The sequence below is a fragment of the Jaculus jaculus genome, chromosome 7, assembly GCF_020740685.1.
Source record: "Jaculus jaculus isolate mJacJac1 chromosome 7, mJacJac1.mat.Y.cur, whole genome shotgun sequence".
Classification (NCBI taxonomy): Eukaryota; Metazoa; Chordata; class Mammalia; order Rodentia; family Dipodidae; genus Jaculus; species Jaculus jaculus.
Genome location: NC_059108.1, coordinates 38,578,825 through 38,597,239, shown reverse-complemented (window position 1 = coordinate 38,597,239; position 18,415 = coordinate 38,578,825). Strand labels below are relative to the sequence as shown.

The following is an 18,415-nucleotide window of genomic DNA, read 5'->3' as shown; positions in this document are numbered from 1 at the left end:
TTGACTGTAATTCCAGAATAAGAGGAAAAGGTACAATCAAAAGACAGGATAAGGGCTGGAGAGATAGCTCAGCAGTTGAGGCACTTGCCTGCAAAGCCTAATGACCAGGATTCAATTCCCCACTACCCACATAAAGCCAGATGCACACAGGGTGGCACATGCATCTAGAGTTCACTTGCAATGGCTGGAGTAAATTTTTTTTTAAATATTTTTTTAAATATTTTATTTACTTATTTGAGAGCAACAGAGACAGAGAGAAAGCTAGATAGAGGGAGAGAGAGAGAGAATGGGCGCGCCAGGGCTTCCAGCCTCTGCAAACGAACTCCAGACGCGTGCACCCCCTTGTGCATCTGGCCAACGTGGGACCTGGGGAACCGAGCCTCGAACCGGGGTCCTTAGGCTTCACAGGCGAGCGCTTAACCGCTAAGCCATCTCTCCAGTCCTGGAGTAAATATTTTAAAAAGACAAGATAATATTTTAATGGATGGATAGATCTAAATGTTTTTAATCAAATTCCTCATCATTAAACATTTGCTTCTTTTTCATTTTTGCAATGTGAGAAGCAGTGTCACAGCAAACCTGCCCTAGGAGTTAATTACTTTTTTATAAGTAATTTCCTTTGAATAGAAAACTTTGTTATGGGCTGAATATAGAATGTCTCACACAGGTTCATGTGTTTGGTCCCCAGCTGGCAGCCCTGTTTTGGAGGTTGCAGCATCTTTAGGAGATGGGTACAAGCTGGAAGAAGGGCATTATTGGGGGTGGGCTTGAAGCTTATAGCCCTGATTCTCCCTCAGTTTCTTCTTTCTGATTGTGGTTACTAAGATAAAAGCAGCCTTACCCCAAGCTCCCAGCACCACACACATTTGGAAAGTGATACAATCATTACAGTACTGACTTTTTTTTTTTAAATTTTGGTGTGCGCCACCACGCCTGGCTCAGACATTTTTTAATTTTTTTAAAATTTTTATTCTCTATTTTTATTAATATTTTCCATGATTATAAAAAATATCCATGATAATGCCCTCCCTCCCCCACAGTGCTGACTTTTTGAGTGAATTAACCCATTGATAAATTCAGAATTTTGTAGGATTATTGGGAGGTGATCTTTCAAAGGCATGCACCAGTAACCTTTCTCTAACCAGCCCTACCTCCCAATTAGCACTGCTGCATATATTTTATTTTATTTTTAGAGAGAGAGAGAATTGGTACTCCAGGGCCTCAGCCACTGAAGTTGAACTCCAGATGCTTGTACCTAGTGGGTACGTGCAACCTTGGACTTGCCTCACCTTTTGTGTGTGTAGTTTATGTGGGATCTGGAGAGTCAAACATGGTTCCTTAGCCTTCGTAGGCAAATGCCTTAACTGCTAAGCCATTGCTTCAGCCCAGTACTGTTATATTTTCATCAATTAATTAATTTAGTCATAACTGAATCATGGTCCTATCAGCTGGTAACCAAACCCCCTCACATCAACATGTCAGGGACATTTCATATTCAGACTTCAACACTCTTCATCCTCCTGCCTCAGAATTACTGTTAGGCACCACAGCCTTGAGCTCCTGGTTTTTCTTTGCATTTGATAGTGTGATAAATATTTGATAAGTGATAAGAGGTAGAAGAAGCAGTGGGCTTCTTTCCAGTAAAACTGTCCTCTAGGTAATTTCTTCAAGTCCTTTGACAGCTTTTTTAAATCTTTTTTCTGCTTATTTTTATTTATTTGAGAGCAACAAGACAGAGAGAGAAAGAGGCAGATAGAGAGAGAGAGAGAGAATGGGCACGCCAGGGCCTCCAGCCACTGCAAACAAACTCCATATGCGTGCACCTCCTTGTGCATCTGGCTTATGTGGGTAGTGGGGAATCGAGCCTCAAACTGGGGTCTGTAGGCTTCACAGGCAAGCGCTTAACCACTAAGCCATCTCTCCAGCCCTGACATTTTTTTTTTGTTTTTTTTAATCAGATGTCTTTATTTGTTAGAATTTTAGTATGGTGATAATAAATTTCAAAAATGTTATCCCAATGCTCCCTGCTTGATAATGTCTTATTTATAGTATTTTGTATTGAAAGCTTACATCTTTTATGTATTCAGATTAGATCAGTGAGTCTCAGTTTTCTCTTCTACACAAGGATACAATGATAGAACCTCTGGGGTCAGGTCAGGATAGTATAAGGAGTGAAGGAGAGCTTTTCCTGTTCTGGGTGATACACTGAAAAATCACCTAAAATTTTTATTAGAAATACCAAACATACTCAAAGGAGTTTAAACTCAATATGGAAATCTTCTAGACTCAAATAGCTAGGTCATCTTTAACTTTTCTGATTCACATATTAAAAAATGTTAATGGACTATGACTGATGCATCTCTACTAGGAAAACCTGAAGTATGAGTGGAATGTAAGAAAAGTAGGGATTTATGATAGATTATTAAAGAGCTTTAAAATATTCATTTCATGCTATCCTTATTTATTTTGAAAAAAAATATATGTTATATATGTATATACTCAATATATATATATATATGTATATATATATATTTTTTTTTAAAGATTTTGTTTTTATTTATTTATTATTAGTGACAGAGAGAGAGGGAGGGAGAATGGGGGCTCCAGGGCCTCTAGCCACTGCAAATGAACTCCAGATACATGCGCCACCTTGTACATCTGGCCTATGTGGGACCTGGAGAATCGAACCTGGGCCCTTAGGCTTCGCAGGCATGCATCTTAACTACTAAGCCACCTCTCAAGCCCCTATATTTATATATTTTTTTCAAGGTAGGGTCTCACTCTAGCCCAGGATGACCTGGAACTCACTCTCTAGTCTCAGGCTGGCCATGTACTCACAGTGACCCACCTGCCTCTGCCTCCTGAGTGCTGGGATTAAAGGCGTGTGCCACTAAGCCCAGCTAAAAATATTTTTATTCTATTTCTTTGTGAAAGACAGAAAAAGCGGGAGACAGAGATAGAGAGAGAAAGAGAAAGAAAAACAAAGTGTTCCAGGGCCTCTTACCACTGCAAACAAATTCCAAATGCATACATCACATCATACATCTGGCTTTACGTGAGTATTAGGGAACTGAACCCTGGCTGCCATCCTTTGCAAGCAAGTGTCTTTAACCACTGGGGCATCTTCCCAGCTCATCCTTATTTACTGTAAACTAATCTAGTTGAGTCTATCCCTGTACCAGAGCTTGTACTTGGCTCCTCCTATTTTAAGCAGTATGAAGATGGGGTTCCTTTCCTCCTGAGGCCATGTGTGAGTTGGCTATGGGTGACAGCCATAGGCTACATAGACTGCTTCTATAAAATGCTTTTATTTTAACTAATTAATTAATTGGTTTTTTGAGGTAGGGTCTCGCTCTAGCCCAGGCTGACCTGGGATTCACTATGTAGTCTTAGAGTGGTCTCAAACTCATGGAGATCCTGCTACATCTGCCTCCTGAGTGCTGGGATTAAAGGCGTGTGCCACCACACCCAGATGTAAAATGCTTTTATTTTTGAGTCCCCTGATATACCAGTACTTTTTTTTATTTTAGGTTTTATAACTTCTGAGTAATTTTCATGCTAGCAGCATTCTTCTGTGATAGTATTACAGTAGCAATAGCTTTGTGTCCCGGGTGGAGGTACACTCCTATCGTCCTAGCACCTGGGAGACAAGACAGGAGAGTCACAAGTTATAGGACACACTGTACTGCCTAGCCAGAACCTGTCTCAAAAAAAAAAATACAAAAACAACAACTTTGTCATTTCACTGTCTGTGAGGTCACATATGCTTTAAACCACAGAAGGTTTAAAAGATGACATCTGAAAATGGTCCATGGAACCACGTCCGAATGCATTACATTAGAACACAGGTCACAGAAGAGATCACCAGAGAAAGTCGTAAGCAATGGCTAACTCACCAAATATGCTATTTTTCAGAATTCATTTCTTCCCTTATATAACTAGTTAAAGGAGAAGCTGACTTTCTCCCTCCCTCCCTCCCTCCCTCTCTCTCTCTCTCTCTCTCTCTCTCTCTCTCTCTCTCTCTCTCTCTGTGTGTGTGTGTGTGTGTGTGTGTGTGTGATTAAACCTAGGGTGTTGCACTGCTAAGTCAATACTATGCCACTGAGCTTTACCCCCATCCTACTCTCTCTTTTCCATATCCCTTAATTTATTTATTTATATCCCTTAAAAAGTACATCATTGGGCTGGAGAGATGGCTTAGTGGTTAAGCGCTTGCCTGAAAAGCCTAAGGACCCCGGTTTGAGGCTCAATTCCCCAGGACCCACGTTAGCCAGATGCACAAGGGGGCACATGCATCTGGAGTTCGTTTGCAGTGGCTGGAGGCCCTGGCGCACCCATTCTCTGTCTCTCTCTCTCTCTGCCTCTTTCTCTCTCTGTCTGTCACTGTCAAATAAATAAAAAAATATTTTAAAAAAAAAGTACATCATCAACTGGGTATAAATACCTATAACCCCAGCACTTGGGAGGCTGAGGCAGGAAGATCAGGAGCTCAAAGTCTGCCTGGACTACATAGTCAGTGGACTACATAATGAGACCTTCTCAAGAAAAGGAAAGATCATTTTCCCCATAACTGTGCATGGGTACACCACCATTATAAGGTGGAAATGGTTCCAGGTGAATTCTTAAGAAGAATGTCTTAAGCATCCATGTGGATGCTGTGGCCACTAATGTTTATTTTTACTCTGGCTTCTTTCCCTCCTTCCTTTCCTCCCTCCCTATTCCTCCTCTGTCCCTTTCTTCCTGTAGTATCATTTAATTATTCAAATGTCACAAAGTCTTTATGAAAGTCAGGTAGCATTTCCCCTACATAGTTAATCATTACATATAATATTTTTTTTTAAATTATTTATTTTCAAGTAGAGAGATACAAACACAGAGAGAAAGATAGAGAAAGAGAGAGTGAGTGTGTGTGTGTGGACGCTGCAGGGACTCTAGCCACTGCAAACAAACTCCATTTACATGCACCACATTTGTTACTGGCTTATGTGGGCATGAGAGATTGAACCCAGGTCGTTAGGCTTTGCAGGCAAGCAATTTAACTGCTGAGCCATCTCTCCAGCCTGCATATGATATTTTTAAGAACCATTAAGGTGGAGTAGTCACATAGGGAATGTGACAGTCCCAACCACTTTAAAATGACTATGTTTTAATGCATTTTAAAAGCATTTGCAGAGCTGGAGAGGTTGCTTAGTGGTTAAGGCACTTAACTGTGAAGCCTAAGGAGCCAGGTTCGATTCCCCACTACCCATGTAAAGCCCGATGCACAAGGAGGTACATATGTCTGGAGTTCATTTGTGGTGGCTGGAGGCTCTGGTGTGCTCCTCCTCTCTGTGTCTGCCTCCCTCTCTCTATCTATCTATCTCTCAAATAAATAAATAAAAATTAAAAAGCATTTTCAGGGACTGGAGAGATGACTTAATGATTAAAGATACTTGCTTGCATAGCCTATTGGCCCAGTTCGATTCTGCAGTACCCACATAAAACTAGATGCACAAAGTGGCACTTACATCCAGAGTTCATTTACAGCAGAAGCTCTGGACTGCCATTCTCTCTTCTCTCCCCCTCCCCCATCTCTTTCTGCTAGTAAAGAAATAAAATTAAGTTTTTAAAAAAGCATTTACTCTCATATAGTCGAGGAACTAGGTGGTTTTATGTTAAATGCCTACCACCTGCTAAGAAAGACTTCTTATTTTTTATTTTTGGTTTTTCAAGGTAAGGTCTCACTCTGGCCCAGGCTGACCTGGAATTCACTATGTAGTCTCAGGGTGGCCTCAAAAGTCATGGCGATCCTCCTACCTCTGCCTCCCAATTGCTGGGATTAAAGGCGTGTGCCACCACACCCGGGAAGACTTTTTTTTTTTAGTTTAAAGAAAAGATAATTAATTTTAATAAGACTTTATTAAAGTGGATATCAGTTGCTTCCACAATTAGTTGAGATTGATCTGTGTGTCAAAATTAAGCATATTGGCAGGTCATCCTGTATAAGTTTGATGTAGAATTGGAGTTCTTACAGTTTCACTTGAGGGCTTTTTTTTTTTTTTTAATTCTTCTACCAGTCATTTTGTTTTACTGACTATTAATTTATCAACCCTTCTCTTTAAAAAAAAAAGGTGAGAAGAAAAAAGGCCACAGCATTATCACATTCCTATATGTGAGTTCCTTAAACCATATGGTGGTTTCTAATTAGAATACAAAAGACTGTGTGTTGAGGCTAACTTCATAGCCTCATAGGCATCGCCGAAAGAGTCGTTTTGGAATTTCCAACAAGGACACTTGAAACTATGTGGTCCATAATTGTCCTTATACCTATAGAGGTCGATACTTAGGCGCTTTCAGATTTACAGAAATCTGATCAAGTTCTTGATGTGCAAGTCAAGTTGGCATTTCGAAGCTGGTAATTTAATTCTGGGTGTTTGATCCTCCCAGTCAGTAGCTTGACTTGGGTTTTCTTTCCTTTTCTTTTTGAGCGGCTTCAATATTTAATTTCACATGTACTCTCTCAGTAAAGCTTTCAAAGGACGCTTTGCAGGATGCTTGTCTGTCTGGTCTATTTGCTCTTGTTTTGCACGCGCAGGAGAGCCAGGAGCTCTCCTCATTGTGCGCGCAGGGTATTAGTGGATTTACTCCGCCCGTAAGCGTCTCATTACTGCAAGCAGCCAGAAGCGCAGAAGTCTTTCCGTGTATGCAAATAAGGCAGAATCATCTACCTGAGAGTTAATGTTCTCTGCTTTTAAGTGTATTCTAAATCTAATGTTTGTATTTAGAGCATAACATCCTGTTCTCTCTTTTATTTTTTTTTTTGTGTGTGTGGGCAAAAAGCTAAGCGGGCTCAGGCAGCTGTTTGATGTTGGCTTCAAGTGTTATTAATTTCATATTCTATTATTCTTTTCACTGTAGCACAAGTGAAGCTGATGTGGAGGCTGTCATGGATAAGTTGTTTGATGAGCTGGCTCAGAAACAAAATGATTGTACGTAAGTTAATTTCTCTTGAAAGAGAATACATTTAGAACACAATGCCCAATCTCCACTGACCAATTAATAAGTTCCATTGCTGTATATGGGTTGATGCCACGCTCAAGTGGCAGTCATTGTATCAGCATTTTGTCTAATTTATGTGTTGAATCATGTGCTATTATTCATCAAGCTATGCATTTCCTATCTGTAAGAGATGAATTTTATAGTAATTATCCAGACAAGATTGAGTCTTTGTTCATGTTCCCATAGTAACTAGAGCAAGGATTCTACAAGTGCAAGGCCGAGAGCTGCGGCTGAATAAAGCCTGCGGAACGGTTGCCGACTGCACATTTGAAGAGCTGTGTGAGAGAGTGAGTACCCGGCACGTCCGCGCTCGCTGGCTTTTTCACATGGTAACACACTACATGGTGTCCTCACGGTCTGGTTCAGCTTCTAAAACACCGTTCCCAGAGTCAGAGCTGATGGAAAAGTCTCAAAAAAGGGAAACACCCTTTTGCGTCCCCTACGGGTATTGGCACAAAATTTATACTTCGGTTTTAAGGCAGAATTAGAAATGCAGAGAGAACTGTCAACTGTTGCTGGAAGCAAAGCTAAAATCAGTTGTAGGACTATTTGTGAAAGTCAAACATGAAGAAGTTTAACAGACATTTGTATTGGACTGGAGAGACGGTTATTTATCTATTTACAAGCAAAGTGAGACACAGAGAGAGAATTGGCACACCAGGGCCTCCAGCTGTTGCAGATGCACCACAGTTTGCATCTGGCTTTACATGGGTTCTGGGGAATCCAGCCCAGGTTTAGGCTTTGCAGGCAAGCACCTTAACCACTGAGCTGTCTCTGTCTCTCTAGCCCCAGGTTTTTTTTTTTTTTTTAATTAAAGTGAGATTAATATGTGGAGAAAAGGAAGACAAAGTAGTTTTGCCATGATCAAAGGAAGTATGATATGAGGAATCTTGATTCTTCATAGTCACTGTCCAGGCACTGGGCCATGATATCTGTGTGACATGGTGGGACCAGGGCCAATGAGTGTGAACTGCTAAAATGGTGACATCTCCTTATATCACAAATAATGTGTCCCACAGAAGTAATGTGCATGCATTCCTACATTCACGTGAGAATATCTTTAGCTGCAGATTCATTGTGGATATGAATTCTGTCTTTCCAGAGTTCTGGAATTCTTAGGACTCGGTGGGCATTCAGTATCATTGTTGATTGTAAAACGTGAGAAAAATGCAGATAACTTTAAACATAGTTCCTCAATTGAACATAATTCTTGGTCTCTAAGATATCTTGACCTTGAAGTCACTGAAGAATTATTCTTTCAGTAAGGAGAAGAGAAAGTTTTATTTATATATGCCTGGCATTTATAGATATCATTTATTTTTATTTATTTGAAAGAGACGGGGGGAGGGTGTTAGAACATGGCACACCAGGACCTCCAGCCATTGAAGACAAACTCCAGACACAGGTTCCACCTTGTGCATCTGGCTTTACATGGGTTCTGGGGGAATAGAACCTGAGTCCTTTGTCTTTGCAGGCGAGCGCCTTAACCACTAAGCCATCTCTCCAGTCTACTTTGTATTTAATAAGCACTTTTCTTAATAGCTAGTGATTTACTCCTAGCAAGCAAAATTTATAATTTTTCAACTAGAGATGAATCTAATCTGTAGCTGTCCATACTTTAGAAGCACTAAGACCAGTTGGGACTCTCTCGCAGAGTAGCGGTGTTCATGTCTGTCACGGGTCCTGGGCTGCCATGGTCTCTCATACTTCTACTAGGAGGCCAATCTCTTTAAGATTCTAATCACTTCTATTTCCAGAACAAAATTCTTCAAAGGCTAGCATCTAAGTCTCGCTCTCTTGCTAGAATAGAATCTTCTACATCAGCCTAGAATGGTAGCGGGTGAGGAGAGGGCAAGGACGGGCTGTGCATCGTGGAGGAGGTGGCAAGGGGCCTTTGGAGCAGATTCTTTGTATTCCTTTCACAGATCTATTATATCAGGGGCTTGGTTTCAGAAAAAGGCCCCTTAGGAGCCAAAATCTTTAAAGTCTACTTATTGTGTGGGGATGAGAGGAGGAAGGTGGACTGAAATTTGACCTTGAAAAATGAAAATGAGTGCTGGAGAGATGGCTTAGCAATTAAGGCGCTTGCCTGCAAAGCCAAAGGCCCCAGGTTTAATTCCTCAGGACCCATGTAAGCCAGATGCACAAGGTGGTGCATGTGTCTGGAATTTGTCTGCAATAGCTGGAGGCCCTGGCATGCCCTTTCTCTCTCAAGCTGCCTCTCTCTTGCTTTGCTTCTTTCTTTCTCTGAAATAAATAAATAAAACAAAATATTTTTAAAATGAAAATAACACTAACATAACTCAACTTTATATTATTTGACAAAAAATGAAGATTATAACAATTGTGCACTAAACTTTTAGAAGTAGTAATGATGGTAGCTCAGCTTATTTTTGGCATAACTGTCTTGAATAAATTTGAGGAGATAAGCCATTATATCCTATATGATATGGCTGTTTGGATACATGAAACATCATTTGTATAAAAACATGTCAGGTCAGGCATGGTGATACATGCCTTTAATTCCAGCACTCAGAAGACAGAGGTAGATGGATCACTGTGAGTTCGAGGCCAGCCTGGACTACAGAGTGAGTTCCAGGTCAGCCTGGGCTAGAGTGAGACCCTGCCTCATAAAAACAGCAACAACAAAAATATATCAGAGGGCTGGAGAGATGGCTTAGCAGTTAAGCCTAAGGACCCCGGTTCGAGGCTCGGTTCCCCAGGTCCCACGTTAGCCAGATGCACAAGGGGGCGCACGCGTCTGGAGTTCGTTTGCAGAGGCTGGAAGCCCTGGCACGCCCATTCTCTCTCTCTCCCTCTATCTGTCTTTCTCTCTGTGTCTGTCGCTCTCAAATAAATAAATTTAAAAAAATTTAAATATATATATATATATATATATATATATCAGAATTTCTTCAATTTTCTTGATGTCCTTTTTTTAAAAAAATATTTTATTTATTTATTTATTTAACAGAGAAAGGAGAGAGAGAGAAGGGGCACCCAGGGCCTCCAGCCTCCACAAACTCCAGACACATGTGCCCCCTTGTGCATCTGGCTAATGTGGGTTCTGGGGAATCGAACCTGGGTCTTTTTGCTTTGCAGGCAAATGCCTTAATCACTAAGCCATCCCTCCAGCCCCTGATAATCCTCTTTTACACATACTTTTTGTTAATTAAATATTTATTTATTTATTTGAGAGAGAGAGAATAAGAAATAAAGAGAGAGAAAGAAAGAGGCAGAGATAGGGAGAGAGAGAGAGAGAATGGGCATTCCAAGGCCTCTAGCCACTGCAAATGATCTCCAGATGCATGTGCCACCTTGTGCATCTGGCTTACATGGGTTCTGCGGAATAAAACCTGCATCTTTTGGCTTTGCAGTAACCACCTTAACTGCTAAGCCATCTCTCCAGCCCAACATCCTCTTTTAATTCATAAATTTTCCAATTGTTTTTGTTTGAAGTTTTTAAAATTTATTTTCATTTATTTACAAGGAGTGAGGAGAGAGCAGGCATGCCAGGGACTTTTGCTGTTGCAAATGAACTCCAGATGCATGTGTCATTTTGTGCATCTGGCTTTACATCAGTACTGGGGAATTGAACCCAGGCCATCAGGCTTTGCAAGGAAGCACCTTAACCACTGGACAATCTCTCCAGCCCTCATTTGAAGTTTTTGTGGTGTCATTACCACTGTTGATTTTTCCTTCCTCAGGTTGGACAGATCTCTCATGTGCCTGCTCTGTTGGTTGTGTGCACAGGTTTCCCTTTATCTCCATTGTAACTGTGGGGCCTTTACTGACATTGACTTGTGAGTGGTGGTTAGTTCCCAGTGTTGGTCTGTAGGTGACCTTTGAGGAAGACTAAATTTTTTATTTATTTATTTATTTTTCGTTTTTTGAGGCAGGGTCTCACACTAGTCCAGGCTGACCTGGAATTCACTCTGTCGTCTCAGGGTGGCCTTGAACTCACGGCGATCCTCCTACCTCTGCCTCCCAAGTGCTGGGATTAAAGGCATGTGCCACCACGCCCGGCAAAACTAAATTTTTAAGTGGTCAGTTTTTTGTGTGTGTGTGACCATTTTCTCATTATGATGATTTTGCATTTCTTCACAGGCTTGTAATTGTGGCAATTCAGATATTGAATAGTTACATGAAGAGGATCCTTGAAATTATTCAACTTCAGATTTAGCTTCAAACTCTTAATTAGTTAAAATGATCTTATGAGCCAGACTATATAGCTGCCAAAAAAAAAAAGTTCAGTTAAGCAAAAAACAATACATTCAAGCCCAGGTATTCAAGCAGCTATCTGGTTGAAGTTCTGGCTTTGATTTACTTGAGCTGGTTTTCTGGAGGTCCTTGAAACCTGAGACCCACCCAGTCAGCCACCACTACTGACATCATCCTGAACAAATCCTGTGGCAGAGGAAATGAGTTGACAGACTATGTTGAATATTTTTAATAAAAACTTTTTTTTTTTTTTTTATTTATTTGGGAATGATAGAGAGAGAAAGAGGCAGATAAAGAATGGGCACACCAGGACCTCCAGCCTCTGCAAATGAACTCCAGATGCATGTTCCACCTTGTGCATCTGGCTTATGTAGGTCCTGGGGATTCGAGCCTCAAACCGGGGTCCTTAGGCTTCACAGGAAAGCGCCTAACCACTAAGCCATCCCTCTAGCCCATATATTGAATATTTTTGTTGTTGCTTTTCAAGGAGGATCTCACTCTATAACAGGCTGACCTAGAACTCACTATGCAGTCTCGGGCTGGCCTCAAACTCACAGTGATCCTCCTACCTCTGCCTCCTGAGCCACCACACCCAGCTGTAATGATTATTTTTGAAGTTTGGAAAAATAATACGAATTTAAATACATTAAGTAGCAACTTACCTATTAGTGTTTCAATAAGGTAAAAGAAGGTTTTGACTAGAAGTCCTTGGATAATCCATAAATAAACTAAAAAAAAAAAAAAAAAAAAACGCCTGAGCATTCTACTCTCTTCACACCTGTTATCTCTTCCCCGTTCCAAGCAGTCTCACATCTGCAGTCCTATAGCTTCACATCTAGCTTCTAGATATATCCAGTATTTTTTTTTCTTTTACCTGTCTTCCTTCCTTTGTTCCCTTCCTTCTTCCCTTCCCTCCTTCCTTCCTTCCTTCCTTCCTTCCTTCCTTCCTTCCTTCCTTTCTTTCTTTTTTTTTGTTTGTTTTTTTCGAGGTAGGGTCTCACTCTAGCCCAGGCTGACCTGGAATTCACTATGTAGTCTCAGGGTGGCCTCGAACTCACGGCAATCCTCCTACCTCTGCCTCCCGAGTGCTGGGATTAAAGGCATGTGTCACCACACCCGGCACTTTCTTTTTTTTTCTTTTGAGGCAGTCTCATTCTATTACAGGTTGACCTAGAATTCACTCTGTAGTCCAAGGTGACCTCAAACTGAGTGATCCTCCTACCTTAGTCATATATCAGACATCACTGGACACTCTCTCTCTCTCCACACATATATAATTTTTTTTCCGGGGGTGGTTTCAAGGCAGGGTCTCATTTTAGCTCAGGCTGACCTGGAATTCACTATGGAGTCTCAGGGTGGCCTCGAACTCATGGCGATCCTCTTACCTCTGCCTCCCAAGTGCTGGGATTAAAGGCATGTGCCACCATGTCCAGTTTATATTTCATTTTTTAACTTTTAAATATTTATTTAAAAAATATTTTATTTTTATTTATTTATTAGAGAGAGAAGGAAAGAGAGAATGGGCACACCAGAGTCTCTAGCTACTGCAAACAAACTCCAGACGCATGTGCCACCATGTACATCTGTCTTATGTGGGTACTAGGGAATCAAACCTAGGTTCTTGGGCTTCACAGGCAAGTGTTTTAACCACTAAGCCATCTCTCCAGCCCTAAAATATTTATTTTTTATGAGAGTTTAAAAAAGAATGAATGGGCATGCCAGGGCCTCCTGACACTACAAACGAATTCCAAATGCATGCACATTTTGTGCAGCTGGCTTTATGTGGGTACTGGGGAATGAAACCCAGACCATCAGGCTTTGCAAGCAAGCACCTTTAACTGCTGAGCCATCTCTCCAGTCCCATACTTTTAAATTTTTTACTGACAACCTCCAAACATAAACATATGATCATAATTCCCTCCTACCATCTTCCTTGTCCCCCTCCGCTGCTACCCCTCCACCAATTCCTTCTTTCCAGATAGTCCCTGTTCTGTTTTGATGTCATCATTTCCCCTCCTATTAGGAAGGTCTTGTATCGGTAGTATCAGCCACTGTGAGGTCATGAATGCAGAAGCCACTTTGTGTCTGTATTGCAAAGCCTCCTTCCCTTCTTCTGGCCTTACATTCTTTTCACCACCTCTTCCTGAATGATCCCTGAGTCTTACAGGGTGTGACAGAGATGTCTCACTTAGTGCTCAACATTCCTCTGTCACTTCTTAGCACTTTGATGAGTTTTGAGTCTCCAGTGGTCACTGCCACCTGCAAAGAGGAGCTTCTCTAATCAAAAGTGAGAATAGCATTAATATGTGGACCTAACCCTACGTATACAGAGGCCAGTTTAGTAGGCATAGTACATCCATTAACCAGACGACAGTAGTAGTTTCCCTGCTAGGGTTTATGACCTCCCAGCCATAGGCTTTTGATGAGATTATTTTTTTTTAAATTTTTATTTTAGAGAGAGAGAGATTGAGAATTGGCATGGCAGGGCCTCAGCCACTGCAATCAAACTCCAGATGCTTGCGCCACCTAGTGGTCATGTGCAAACTTGTGCTTGCCTCACCTTTGTGAGTCTGGCTTACGTGGGATCTGGAGAGTGAAACATGGGTCCTTGGGCTTTGCAGGCAGTCGCCTTAATGGCTAGCTATCTCTCCAGCCTTAGTTAGATTTTTAGTACTAGGCATGAATTCCCTCCTGTGAAGTGCTCTCCAAATCCAATCAGAGAGCAGCTGGCTTATCCCATAACTGACATGACACCATTGTACTAGTTGACACATTTGGCTTGGCTGGCCAGCTGTGAAAATAAACACTCTTTAAAAAACTTATTTACTTTTTTCACATGTACGTATGTGTGTGTTTCTGCATGCATGCATGTGTGTGTGTGTGGTAGCCCAGAGGTCACATCATAGTTGGGAGTGTCTTACTTACTGGCTTCCTTCTTTTTTTTTTTTTTTTCCTGAGGTAGGGTCTCACTCTAGCCCAGGCTGACCTGGAATTCACTATGGAGTCTCAGGGTGGCCTCAAACTCACGGCAATCCTCCTACCTCTGCCTCCCAAGTGCTGGGATTAAAGGCATGCGCCAACACGCCCGGCCTGGCTTCCTTCTTTGAGCCAGGGCCTCCCAGTGAGCCTGCGGCTCGCTGAATGGCTGGCCTCACAGTGAGCCCCAGCGAGCTCACGGGCACACATACCACTTTCCCACATTTATGTGGGTGCTTGGGATTCAAACTCAGGCCGCCATGCTTGTGTTGCACGTGCTTTCCTCACTGCCTCTCCACAGCCTGTACACGATCTGTGTAGCAGCTTATTCAGTGCTCCACCAGGTAAGCCCTGTTAGAATGTAGAAACTGAGGCATCAGGATATGAAGTTACTGTCCCAAGATAACACAGCGAGTGCCTAGCAGATGACGAATTCCTTGCTAGTTTGGGAACTTAGGTTCTGTGTTTGTGGGTTTTTTAAATTTATTTTTAGTATGTCTTTATTTATGTGAAAGCAAGAAAGAAAAGGAGGAGAGAGAGAGAGAGAATGGGCACACCAGGGTCTCTTACTGCTGCAAACAAACTCTGTGTACATTTATGTACCTAGATTTATGAGGGTACTGGGGAATCAAACCTGAGCTGGCAGGCTTTGCAAGCAAACAGGTGCCTTTAACTACTCAACCATCTCCTCAGCCCAATACCCTTTACTTTTTGAAAATATTTTATTTATTTATTTGAGAGGGGGGTACAGATAGAGAGACTGGGCACACCAGGGTCTCCAGTCATTGCAAATGAACTCCAGACACATGCGCCACCTTGTGCATCTGGCTTACATGGGTACTGGGGAATCAAACCTAGGTTCTTAGGCTTCCAAGGCAAGAGCCTTAAATGCTAAGCCATCTCTTCAGCCCTTCTTTGTTCTGGAAAGGCAAGTTCTGCTTCAAATGATTAATATAATTCAAATTCTTCCAATCAGATACTTTGTGACTTTCCACATCTGAGGTGAGCTGTGAAGCTAGCTGGGAAACACATACCTTCCCTCCATCCCTGAGAGACACCTCTGTGCTGAGTGTTTAGTTGCATGCCTCAGAGTTAATGCAGTCACTGACCCTTCTGTCCCCTAGAGGTAGTCTCTGGCCTCTGTCTCCAAACTAGGGCCTCAAGCATTAATAAGGAACTTCGTCCTTTTACTCTTTAACAAAAACATAGCTTTTTTTTTTTTTTGTTATGGTTTGAAAAGAGATGGAAAGGCCTTCCTCAGAGGACTGTGAAAGGACGGGAGACTATGATTGGGTGGTCCTTGTTCCCACCATGGCCATCCTGTCAGAGCGGCTGTAAAGGAAAACAAAACCAGTTCATATCTATGGATGTGACATACACCCTCTGGCTTCCATTTCTTGCCCTGGCTCAGCACCTGGGCTTAATCAGAGGCCAAGAAGCCATTTGAATTATGGCTTCTTAAAAAAAAAAACAAAAAAAACATACTTTCACTTATGTATTTTCAAACAGAGAGGGAGGGACAGACAGACAGATGTCAGTCAGAATGGGCATGCCAGGGCCTCTTGCAAACTCCAGGTGCATACGCCACTTCTGGCATCTGGCTAATCGTGAGTACTGGCGAATAAAACCTTTGCAAGCCAGTGCCATTAACCACTGAGCCATGTCTCCAGCCCTGAGAGGTATGGTTACTTATGTCAGTGGCTCTCACAGTGTGGGTCATAGACTTCTAGGGATCCCTGAGGACCTCCCTTGGGTCCTTGAGGTCTAATTCTTTTTTTTTTTATTTATTTTATTTTATTTTTTATTTGAGAGTGACAGACACAGAGAGAAAGACAGATAGAGGGAGAGAGAGAATGGGCGCACCAGGGATTCCAGCCTCTGCAAACGAACTCCAGACGCGTGCGCCCCCTTGTGCATCTGGCTAACGTGGGACCTGGGAACCGAGCCTTGAACCAGGGTCCTTAGGCTTCACAGGCAAGCGCTTAACTGCTAAGCCATCTCTCCAGCCCAAGGTCTAATTCTTTAATAGCCTTTTCATTTGGAGTGAGATTTGCAGTGCAACAGAAAGGAAGAGGGAAACTGCTGAACCAAGCCTGAGTTGAAACAGCGGCACCAAACTTGCGTTCTTCATGGCCACATGCTCATAGCCAAACCAACAGGCACACAAGAGAAGTGGAGCTCCTTTAAGCTCATCCTCCAGGAAGCTATGAAATATTAATTTTGTTGTATCAACCTTGAGAACATATCTTTTTAATATTCCTTGTGAGGAAATAGGAAGTAGACATACTGAAAGATTTAAAAATGCTTATTTATTTATTTATTTGAGAGAGTGAAAGAGAAAGGCATATATATTGGGTACGCCAGGGCCTCCAGCCACTGCAAACGAACTCCAGACACATGCGCCTCTTTGTGCATCTGACTTACATGGGTCCTGGGGAATTGAACCTGGGTCCTTAGGCTTCTCAGGCCAGTGCTTTAATAGCTAAACCATCTCTCTAGCCCCAAACATTCTTTAATCTATTTATTTATTTGCAAGGAATGAGAGTGAGTGAAAATAGGAGCACCAGGGCCTCTAGCCAGTGAGAACGAACTCCAGATGCATGCACCACTTTGTGCCTCTGGCTTTACATGGGTACTAGAAAATTGAACCTGGGTCATTAGGCTTTTCAGGCAAAAGCCTTAACTGCTAATCCATCTCTCAAGTCCATGAGACACTTTTTTTTTGTTATACCAAGTATAATGGTTGTCTTGAGGAAAAGCTCTTGAGTTTCTCTGGACTTAGTCACTCTTCCCCCGCCCCACAGAATACGGTTTCTCTAATAGGCTGAACTGACAGACTGGTTATTCAAACTTGGCAGATTCTCACAATGCTTGACAGACACTTCTTGAAAATGAGTGAAGACTGTCATTTGAACTAAAACAACTAGCAATGTTTGTTACCAGTGAGCAAATTTGAGCAAACAAGTGAAAATTAAGATTTTGGAAAACTTGTTGCATCTTAAGCTTGACAACTTCCCGCTTCTTAAACATTTTGTTTTTTTTTCCTGATGAAACTGAAGGTGCTATCAACAAATGCAATATTTTGAGAGATTTTTAAAAAATTATTTATTTATTTGAGAGAGGGGGAAGGGAGAGAATGGGTACTCCAGGGCCTCCAGCCACTGCAAACAAACTCCAGATGCATGTGCCCCTTGTGCATCTGGCTTATGTGGGTCCTGGGGAATCAAACCTAGGTCCTTTGGCTTCACAGGCAAATACCTTACCTGCTAAGCCTTCTCTCTAGTCCTCAAGTTTTTTTTTAATTAAATACATTTTATTTATTTATTTTTAAGTTTTTGTTCATTTTTATTTATTTATTTGAGAGCGACAGATAGAGAGAAAAAGGCAAAGAGAGAGAGAGAGATAATGGGCATGCCAGGGCCTCCAGCCACTACAAACGAACTCCAGACACGTGCACCCCCTTGTGCATCTGGCTAACGTGGTTTCTGGGGAATCGGGCCTCGAACCAGGGTCTTTAGGCTTCATAGGCAAGCACTTAACTGCTAAGCCATCTCTCCAGCCCACATTTTATTTTTTTTAGGATATTTTTGTAGAAAAATTGAGAAGAAGCTGGGTACAGTGGCTCACATCTCTAATCCCAACTCTTTTTTTTTTAATTATTATCTAGACTTTTAAAATAATATTTTATTTTTATTTATTTATTTGACAGAGAGAGAGAGGGAGGGAGAGAGAATGGGCACGCCAGTGCCTCCAGCCACTGCAGATGGACTCTAGATACGTGCACCCCCTTGTGCATCTGGCTAACATGGGTCCTGGGGAGTTGAACTTGGTTCCTTTGGCATTGCAGGCAAACATCTTAACTGCTAGGCCATCCCTACAGCCCTAATCCCAACTCTTAAAAAGGCTGATGCAAGTTCTAGGCAAGCCTGGGCAATGAAATTTTAAAAAGTTGGGGGCTGCTGGAGAGATGTTTCATTAGCTAAAGAAACTTGGTTGCAAAGCCTGGTGGCCCTGATTCAATTCTCCAGTACACATGTAAAGCCTGATGTACAAAGCAGTGCACGCATTTGGAGTTCATTTGCAGTAGCAGGAGGCCCTGGCACACACATTCTGTTTGTGTGTGTGTGTGTCTCTCTCTGTGTCTTCCCACCCCCAGCTTACAAATAATAAATAAAAGCAT

The 18,415-nt window shown here is 41.9% G+C and overlaps 1 protein-coding gene across 3 annotated transcripts in view; it reads left to right on the top strand.

The window, feature by feature from the left end:
* Afg1l (AFG1 like ATPase) overlaps window positions 1-18,415 on the top strand; it is a 234,491-nt gene that overhangs the window by 165,779 nt on the left and 50,297 nt on the right. For all 3 annotated transcript variants that reach the window (XM_045155614.1, XM_045155617.1, XM_045155615.1), the window contains 2 exons: window positions 6,898-6,968; window positions 7,225-7,325. In XM_045155614.1, coding sequence (XP_045011549.1) covers window positions 6,898-6,968; window positions 7,225-7,325 — 172 coding nt within the window. The remainder of the gene's footprint in view (window positions 1-6,897; window positions 6,969-7,224; window positions 7,326-18,415) is intronic.